This window comes from Neopsephotus bourkii, unplaced genomic scaffold, assembly GCF_033783945.1.
Source record: "Neopsephotus bourkii isolate Nb327-2 ecotype Australia unplaced genomic scaffold, CSIRO-AGI_Nbou_v1 NB_1279, whole genome shotgun sequence".
NCBI classification, from domain to species: domain Eukaryota; kingdom Metazoa; phylum Chordata; class Aves; order Psittaciformes; family Psittacidae; genus Neopsephotus; species Neopsephotus bourkii.
This window is the reverse complement of record NW_026901764.1, coordinates 5445695-5455776: the sequence shown is the minus strand read 5'-3', so window position 1 is coordinate 5455776 and position 10082 is coordinate 5445695. Positions and strand designations below refer to the sequence as shown.

General features: G+C 36.8%; 1 protein-coding gene across 5 annotated transcripts in view; it reads left to right on the top strand.

Moving 5' to 3' along the window:
- Positions 1 to 328: 328 nt before the first annotated feature.
- The window catches only part of SLC9A9 (solute carrier family 9 member A9), a 199422-nt gene continuing 189668 nt past the window's right edge, over positions 329 to 10082 (top strand). For 2 of the 5 annotated variants that reach the window (XM_061365289.1, XM_061365290.1), the window contains exons 1-2: positions 329 to 699; positions 8543 to 8745. In XM_061365289.1, coding sequence (XP_061221273.1) covers positions 525 to 699; positions 8543 to 8745 — 378 coding nt within the window. In that variant the 5' untranslated portion in view covers positions 329 to 524. The remainder of the gene's footprint in view (positions 700 to 8542; positions 8746 to 10082) is intronic. The other 3 variants (XM_061365291.1, XM_061365287.1, XM_061365288.1) reach the window with 2 other exon arrangements.

Sequence of the window (10082 nt, the reverse complement as noted above, 5' to 3'; positions counted from 1 at the left end):
CTTGCATTTAAAAGTGGGAAACAGGAAAGATTCAAAAATGTAACGAAGGTTGCTATACTGTTCTTTTAATCTCATTTTTCTATCTGAAACTATCAAGACAATATGATTTTTAGGATTCATTTAGGATTCATAAAAAATTGGGATTTATGCTGTAAACTACAGGAACAAACACTGTGAACGCAGACTAAGTTTTACAACAGAATTTTAGAGGCTGACAGAGCCTGAACCCTGGAGGTGATTTGTACATCTACAGCCAGAGCAAGCGCAGCCGGGCTACACAACTGTAACATTCAAAATGAGACAGGGCAGCTTTAAGAGAGAAACAGGAAGCTGTAACTAGAATCCCTCTGAATTCTGAGCTGGGGCACTTTACCATGAGGCTGCAAATGAAACAGATGTGCTTGCTGTGAATTTCTGTAGTATCTGGACGTTTTGTACCCAAGGCAATAATACTTTCCTTCCTGTGATTTTTTTTTTTCTTCTTTTATTTTGCACATATTTCCCACAACCACAAAGGGAATGCAATGGAGAAGTTGAAGAAATACGTATCAGTGAAAGATGAAGATCAGTTTTATCATCAGGGAGCTGTGGAGCTGCTAGTCTTTAACTTTCTTCTCATTCTTACAATATTAACGATTTGGTTGTTTAAAAACCATCGATTCCGCTTTCTGCATGAAACTGGAGGAGCTATGCTCTACGGTGAGTATAAATTCAAGTGCCAGCTTAATATGGGGCTACTTGCATATTTATGATCAGGCATTGGAGATCAAGTGCTGACAAAGCTCAGAAAATGTGCTGAATGAAGTGTCATCAGCTCCATAACTGTACACTAAAATACTAATATAACAGCATCTCTCATAAAGTAGCTAGAGGCTGACTTTTTAAGGCAGTGACTATCATGAGCTGGTTGTCTTCACGATGTGCATGTTATGTTTCTCTATGGGCAGACAGCTCACTTCAGAAGTTAGGGAGTTCACTTTTTTCAAACAGCTTTGACACTTTGGGAATTAAGGAGTTTATGGTTTTCAAAAGAATGAAATGCCCTCAGTGAAACAGACTATATAATCTGCTTATTTTCCCTGTTTGTTTTGCATAACATATAAAGGTGTTAGACTAAGGAGCCTTGTGGATACACACAGGTTGTCTGATAAAGTTTAAATGATCTTGAGATTTTTCTTATGCCCTTTCCCTGTGCCTTTGAAAGACACACCACGAAGAATTCCTCACTCAAATCTCTGAATGCTGTCATTGTACTGTAATTTCAGTTTCCCTGTCTAGTTCTAATCTTCTTTAATGAAATTTTGCAATATTGTTATCACTTTCATGTAGAACTTTCTGCATTGTCCACTGATAAAAGGACTTACTAATTTAATAATGGCATACACTTACATGTATAGTGATTTTTCTTGTCATTCTCTCTCTACTGTTGTTTCACTTTGAGAAAAGTGCGTGACTGCCATTTCTTGTGCCATAGAGGAGGGTAACGCTGTCAAAATGGAACATATAAATCAGCAGCACAGTTATTCCATATCTAAATGTCAACCCATTTTGATTCAAAGTTATTCTACATACATCATATACCCTAACAGTGTATTACCCAAAAGTGCTTTTGTTAAGATTCCATATTCTGAAGAGTATTTGTTAATCATGGCACACCTATGGAGGTTCAGCTGCAAGCCTGCTACAGAACAGTCAACCAACCCCTGCATTTTGAGAGAAAGTTTCATTGTTCTTTCTATATCAAGCATTTTAAGATCATTTCAGTTCCACAGGACTGTAGCTGAAGATTAGTTTTCCTTGCATCCCCTTCAAACTTTTTTGTTAGCTAAATTAACTGTGTGAAATTTCAAGAACACAGGCCATTTCACCATCTTAGTTCATTTACTATCTTCACAAGTGACTTGATACTTTGAAGGAAAGCAAGTAAACAAACTCTTGTAGTAAGCCAGTCACTGAGCCCCTAACACCTGGTTCTGTGGGATCGCTCATTCTCATCTGTTTTGCATGTATTTTAAAGTTGTGAAAAACTAGTTATTTGATCGTACACCAATTTTGTAATCTTTAAGTCTGTTGCACATAGAAAATGTGCTTCAACTGAATCAGTTGAGACAGAACTACACATCACACAATGCTTAAACACAATGGTTTTCATTCTCAGACATCACCTAGATTATTGTTTAGCAGTTTTACAGGTTACAAGCTACAGAGCACAGCTGAAATTACATTTGCTTGTTGCATTTCTATTAGCATCTCTTAAAAGATAAACCATTAAACACTGGGCAATATATTCGTTATAATTGGCTTGTAAGTTACTATAAAGGTTTTGTAATTACATGGCTGACTCTTCTATACCACCTTCCTTTACACTATTCCACTCTTTCCTATGTGTGGCTGGCGACATTTGTTGAAGATTTAGACAAAATCCTATCAAAATAGAAATTAAATGTAGGGGAATTCAAAATTACACAAATAAATCACAATTTAATTAGAATTTTGTCTGTCTTTTGGTTGTTTTGCTGCTTGTCCAAACCATAATCTGCACTTCATGAGGCTAAACAGCTCATTATATTATTTTGATCAGTTGAGAGATTAGTGCTCCATCAAGGCAGAGCTTTTGAATTACTAAAACATTCATGAACAAAGGAAATATTCCTCATGACCATAAATAAACTGTCTATTTGGTCTTGCAATATTTATGGCAACCTTCAAACACGGGAAAAAAAAAGCTGATTTGTAGGATCCAAAAAGCTGATTATATGTCCTTTTTAGGCACCAAGCACTGACAGTGAGCTAAATCCTGCCCTCAGTTTTTATCTTCGTTACCAGAACAATTCTGATTTATACCTGTTTTGTACAAATCAGAGGTCTCTGCCCTACAGGTTGCTTTACTCCAGCCCATTGAGCTATTTCCTAGATGCATGAATAGCAGCACAAGAAACCAATAATTTTGCTTCAGGTGTCAGAATATGGCCATTTATTTGCAGACTGTGGCCCACAGCGTGATGCATGGGTCTGCATCCCTTATCAAGACAGTGTACCATTAGGTGTATAGCAGTGGAAAGGACAAAGAGAAGCAGGAGGAAGATCGGGGTGGGGGAGAATAGGACACCACAGAAGTACAAAAACAGGAAGAAGTTTTGCAGCTACTGCAAAGTGCTGAACAGACACAAACTGAACACTAAAAACAGCCTGATAGAAAGTTCTATTTGAAGTCCAGAACAAAGAAAAGGTCTGTTTTTTAACAGGGGAGGGGGGAGGAGAAGGATGAGTTTAAAAAAGTTTTGTAATAAATTAATTTTTAGGCTGAATATTTCCAGCTAGAAAAAGCCCATATTGGAAAACTGTCCCTTTAGAAACTTTAAATTACATTTTAAAACTGAGATGTTATTTTTTTTAATCAAAGCAATGACGTAACTATAACTATATAACTGAATATAATTATGTTTAAATTCAAAAAATTTCTGCGGTTGTAAGAAAAAAAACAAAAGCATTTAGCATAACCCAGAATTAATTCAACAGGGACTCCACATTATTTCACAAATGAAAACCCCACCTGTGTACATATATATGTATACATATATTTCAAGGCACTTAGCTTGAAAGCATTTAAACACTCACATTGTTCTGTTTTGAAGCCATACTGAAAAGTTACAACAATTAAGAAAAATACACACTTACCTGATTGTTCATTCATTCTTTGATTTTCCAGTATCTTGGAAAACAATTTTCCCTGAACACTTTAACCTTGCTTTGACAAACAGACCAAAAATAGTAAACTCTACTTACTTCCCAATTTATGGATAAGGAGGGTGGTGGATATAAAAGAGTAACTTTGTGACACCCAGAAAAGGAGTAGCATCCTTTATATATATTATCGGCACCATTTGCTGTGCAATACTGCAGTCAGAATTAGTGTGGTAGATTATCTACACAAGCAGTGATGAAAACTGAATGCCACTTATCTCAGGTAAGAGTAGGTAGCCCCTCTTTCAACACCAGACCCCAGAAAACCTCCCTAAGACTAGACAATAAAAGACTTCAGTGTCTATTAGGCAGCTGCTATAGGGCCTGGGATCATTAGTTACCTCAGTCATAAAATACTAGATGCCAAATTCCCTATATTAATACATAAGCCATGGCCCTCCACACTAGTGCAGGAATAACTCAGAGCTAACACACTGAAAAACCGGGTTTGAGTAGCCAGATTTCTCATCCTTCCCAGAATTTAGGTGTCAGAGCTACATACAGGTGCCACCAGTTACCTCTGATTAGGAGGCTAGTCCTCCAACAGGCAGCCAGAAAGAAACTTTCACAGAATCATAAACAACAAAAAACCCCAAACCTCACTACAAATCAATCCACCAATACAATACACATTTTTGAGGCGGATTGAAGATGTACCTGCCTTCAAAGTTTTGCTCTGTGGGACTACTTGATCAGACTGGAGTGAAAACATTAAAAGGATGAATGACAGAACACAGCCATTGTAGCACTCACAAGAAATGGCTTTGTGTTGTAATGGTTAGAGATCCTTCTGGAACTTTTGAGGGGATTGCAAGGGTGGGATTGAAGGTCTACCACTCTTTTTCCTTCATCACCTGGCAGGTGGGCAGTGTGAATGCTGATGCAAGAGTAGCCCTTCTGCAGCCTCTTCTGAGGATCCCATGCAGCACATTTGGAAGTGAGGAACAATCAGGGTTCTTGATTAAACTTTGGTGGAGGTCTCTAATGATTAGGCAACCTTACACCTTCTAAATTCTTACACCTTCTAAATCCATTATGCCTCTTGTCTGAAATAACTGTAGTTTCCTTCTGATTGTGTGTTCTGAGAAGCCCTAATTCTCAAAGGCAGTAATGGATGTAACAAGTTGCCGAAAAAAGAGGAATCTCTAGCCCCCAATAAAATAGAGTACTTCATTGTCTTCCTGCCTACAACATTCATAATGAAGAAAGATTGTCAGGATTCAGAGGGCTTGGGAAAATCACGATCAAGGCAGAAACTGACATTGTGTAGTGGGCAGCTGAAGAGAGGAACAACATTTTTGAGGCAAACAAAGAAATCTGGAAGAAATTCTAAAATGTTTGATGAAATCAAGTAATGGCTAAAACTGCATCCCTGAGTGTTGTTACTAAGGAAGGCATCTAACAGCTGACTAGGTAAAATCCTGAGGAAAGAACAGTCCTGTTTAGCTGAGGAGTTTGGAAGGAGTGACTTAAGAAATCCCTTCCAATACTCTATGCAAGGCTTTTATCCAGCTTCCACTGAAGCTGGAAAACCTGCGCTGCTTTCCATTTAAACGTGACTGAGCTGTAGAGTGAGATTTTGCTGCAAGATGTAACTTCAAGGGATGATTGAGACTTTAAGAAATCTGCAACATTGGTTACACTGTTTTCTTTTTCAATGCTGCACCTAACTAAATGTGCTGAAAACATGAATTAAATGAAGACTTGGTACTAGTTTTGAAGGACAGCGTGTTAAGTAAGGGGAAGCTGAGCTGAAAACATTTGTAATCAGATTTGGACTCCTAGAATACAAGATAGGTGCTCTACTTTGTGCTAGTACACTCAAGTTTTGCCTTGCATCAGAGTTTACATTTATAATTACCTACAATCTTAACTGATGTAATACTATTTGAATTGTTTTTATTTCTGCTAATCAGTTCCTTGGAATAATACCTATGTGTTATATCAAGTAATGGATGTAGTACCCTTTCTGACTCACATCCAGGGGTTTTTAACTGCTGAGTTCCTATACTCCCATGGTAAAGCTAGGCTTTCTATGCGTGCCACTATGAAATCAGAATTATCTGTACTATTTGTACAGAAGGTATGATTTTATGTACCAGAGTCCATAGAACTTTGTGAGAAAATTTTCATGTTTAATTTTTCTGCCACAAAATTCTAGTTGCAAGGACATTAGAAAATATTAGTCTTTTTTTTTTCATAGTACAGACATCCAAATGACATTTCCCAATTTAGTTTTTTTCTTGAACTACAAAAAATGTTCCAGAAGATACATTACAAAAGCATTACTTCAGTTTGGAAGGGGGAGTAGGGGAACAGAAAGTACATTATACACCTATTTAAAAATAAATCATTTCTATTAGAATATGATCTGGGCTCCTGAATTCCACCACAAAAGTAATGTTATATAATGATCTAAAGCAGAAAGTGCATTCCATAAGTGATACACCTACTAAAATATTAAATGCAGTCTTCCCACGTTTTTAACTCACTGCGGGTTTTGTGTAGGGCGGTTGGCACATTTATTATTACTGAAGACAAAATACAAACCCATCACTTATATTGACTCTTGCAATACAGTTCAGTGATAGCAGTTGTCTTTGAATCTTTTATAGAGCATTTGAGAAGACTCTGAATCGGCCCATCACTATGGATCCCATCCACATTTTGTTCAAATTTAATACATTATAGAGATTCCTTGAGAGCTACAAGGACCTCAAAGACCCGTTGATGCCTTGAGAATATAGATTGTTAGAATCTTCTCTAATTTAATTCCTCCAATATGTATATGCTGCTGGATACTCTCACAATTTCCTTATTCTTTCACTATCATTTCATCTCTGGAGCCCATCAGAGGATAAGATATAAAGCTGGGAGAAGAAAATCCAAATTCCAGTTGCAAATCTCAGTCAGGGTTGTTCTTTATTTCTATACAGCTACCAGGATCATATTTTTTAGACTCCTTTTCTGCAAATGGATTTATTTGTACTCACAAGCTGTCTTGGAGGACTAGGATCTACAGTGTTTGCATTTGTTTCCATTCCAGAAAATTTCTACAGAGGCAGCTTGAGACTACAGCTGAAGAACACAGCTGTCTTCTCAGAATACAGAACAGCCATCTATTCTTAGTCTAAACTTGACACTACAAGTTCAGATAATTTACTCTTGAATTCAATGCAACTGCGTTACTATACCTGACAATACTTGTTTTCATTTTTAAAACAATCAAACAGAATTTGGTTCAAAGTATATGCTGTACTAACCAATATAATGCACATTCAAGAAATCTCAGAATGAGAAAATTAAAGATGTGGTTCTTCTAAGGAAATCTCATGAAAATAAGATGAAAACCCTGACTGGTTTAGCTAATTAATGGTTTCCTGGGTTCTGACTCATGATTTTGGATATCTGGGGGTGACCACTGTAGAAGTCATTTTTTTATAGTAGCACATGTAATGTTTGCTCCCCTTTTCTCATATATGCTTTCCCCGAAGATTTTGAAGAAATGTGTCTTTTACTACAGCTAGATCCATTGTCTGATTTTTTTGCACAACTGCTGCATAACTAAAGTGGCCTTGGGATTTTCTACTGCTTATCTAAACTTTACTGTTTAAAGAAACCACCCATACTAAACAATCAATACAATCCAAGCACAAATGCTTATGCATACTAACCAAGCAATACAGCTGTTACTCTCTTGTAGCATTAGTCCCGGAAGCTACAAACGTGTATGATAGAAATCTGCAGTTCAGAGAGACTCTGTTATGTGAAAATGTGACAATAACAAAGACATCCTATTTATCTCTCTAGGCCTTTATGATCACTTTTATCACCATGGTATCTCATTGCTTGATAAAGCTTAAATTTTGGCATAGTATTTTTCAGATGCATATCAGCTATTTCCTGTAATTTATTTTTTTCTTATCCCTCATTAGTAACTTTATCTATCTAGATGTTTAGATGTCTTTTACCAATCTCAGTATTATTAGCATTTGATGAATGTGTTCACAATTAGTAGCTGTAAAGCTGTTCATCATACATGGGACTTATAGGAGATAAAATAAACATGGAAATTAAATTTGAAACCAAATCCAAGTCTCTCAGGGTGGAAATAACTTAAGCAAGCTCCCACTAGAGCCAATAGAAAGACACATACCTTCCAGAGGACAATTGCAGAAATGTATTTTCCTTTCAGTTAACTGTAAAGGGAGCCAAAGTACCTATCTTAGATAAGAGTCCTATACTGTAGATAATCAAATAAATTAATCCCAGTCTTAATCTTCCTTTCCTTCTCCCTGCTTTTATTTTCCCATGTTTATACAGTCTTAAAAATATATAGCCTACTACAGAAAGCAGAATGTGCCTGAGGATACTGTGTCAGTTTTGCCCTCATGAATGAAGTTTGTAAAATCACCAAAACCAAAGAAGATTTTTTATGCTCAGTACAACACATTAGTTCTGCAGGCATCCCCCTTTTCTAAATATCTATTGAAAATTAAGTGGATGAGCAACTCAGTTAACTATATCAGAATGATTCCAGCAACTGGATTACAAAAATAGGAGCACAATTGAGCATATGTCAAACATCTGTATCCTAATGAAATTACCCATTTGGAAGAATATTTTATGGTCATCCATGAAGTGTGGAGTGAGGTGTACCTCCTTGACGGTGACAATACTGAGAAGGTGGTGTCCTAGCTTTAATAGAGTTCATTTTTGTCTTGATCAGTAATTGTGTATCATCAGATACTTAAAATTACCTGAATCTCTTTGGGTTTGTTATTTTTTTATTCTCCAGGTCTTGTAATGGGGTTAATCATACAATATGCAACAAAAACTTCAGATGTTGAAAGTGGAACTGTTTATGAATGTGAAAAGCTGAAATCTGGGCGATCCACTCTACTTATTAATATAACTAACCAGGTCTATGAATATCAATACAAAAGAGAGATCAGCCACCACAATGTCAATGGTCACCAGGGCAATGCAATGCTTCAAAAGGTAAAACCCATATTATTTTTGTTCTAAACTGCGTAAGTTATTTATTTACACCTGTGAAAGAGGAAGACAAGTTTCAAGCTAAAATGCAAGAGAGAGAGAGGCTATTCTATATTTAGGGTGAGAAGGGTGAGGAAAGAGAACAGGAACGGAAATAAGGTGCTGTAGAAACCTGCCCATCATTTAGCATACAACTGACTGCTTGCAGAATAGTTAGTTGGCTAAACTCTTTCAGTTGACAGTCCCACTACTGCAGACACTGAGTTCACTTGCAGGTGCAGCTGTTACCTTGGATTCATTGCCATCAAAACTTTATAAACAGTACTGATATCTTAATTTGTCCTCTGTCTTAAAAGTGACTTCATCTGCAGCACAATGCAAGGGAGGATTGCCTCCTGTATACAGCAGAAGTAACTGCAAACTTTAAACATTTTACAAAAATACGAACTTGTGTATATGTAAAGCTCCACAGATAAGTGGGGGATTTTATAACATTTAAATGCTTTACAGAGTTCTCGTACATTCATTCATTACTGCATGGTCCTCAGCAGGGATTTCACTGGCTATGCCCCCAGCATGAGAAGACAGCACTGGGGCAATTCATGCTGGATGCAAAAAGGGAAGTGTGGGAGGTAGTCTACAGTCTTTTGCATGTCATGGTATTTTTTGTTTTCAGTATATAACAATTCAAATAGTTCACTTTGTAGTTATACTATTTTCTCACCTTGCAATATTTACTTCTTGTAACACTCTCTTTTAAAATAGCATCAATTTAAAGAATTCAGGAGTGCAGAGGGACTATTAAAACATGGATTTTATGCTCAAAGACGTCATATATTCATATGAAGCTTCTAACCAGCATTTTTTTTACAATATTGGGATATCTTATTTTCCTTTTTTCCAAGTATTAGTGTTTATCTAGGACAGTAATGCATGTCCCTGTGTATTATCGTGGTTATTATTATAAAAACTTTTAAGTTAAGCTTAGAGTGTACACTGGGGGACTCAGCAGAATTAGGGCTTAACCATCTGCTCAGATCCGTTGCTGAGGCAGCACTGTCATATGCCTGTCTGTCCTTACTGCATTCTCAGAAAGAACTAGCTTGTCAAGGACTATTAGAGCACTATTAGAGGTGTGGTGGGTGGAAACAGGAACACTGTGGCAGTCAGACTCCTCAGGTTTTGCTGATTCTTCATCCTTTTTCCTGTTAGATGGTTGCAAGAGGTTTGTACTAGTCAAAGTGTGTTTAGTTTCCAAGGCACATGTACTAATTCATTGCATTTAAACATCTTCATCAGACCTGGTATACTGAAGCTGACTTGTATTACGAGAAAGGAGC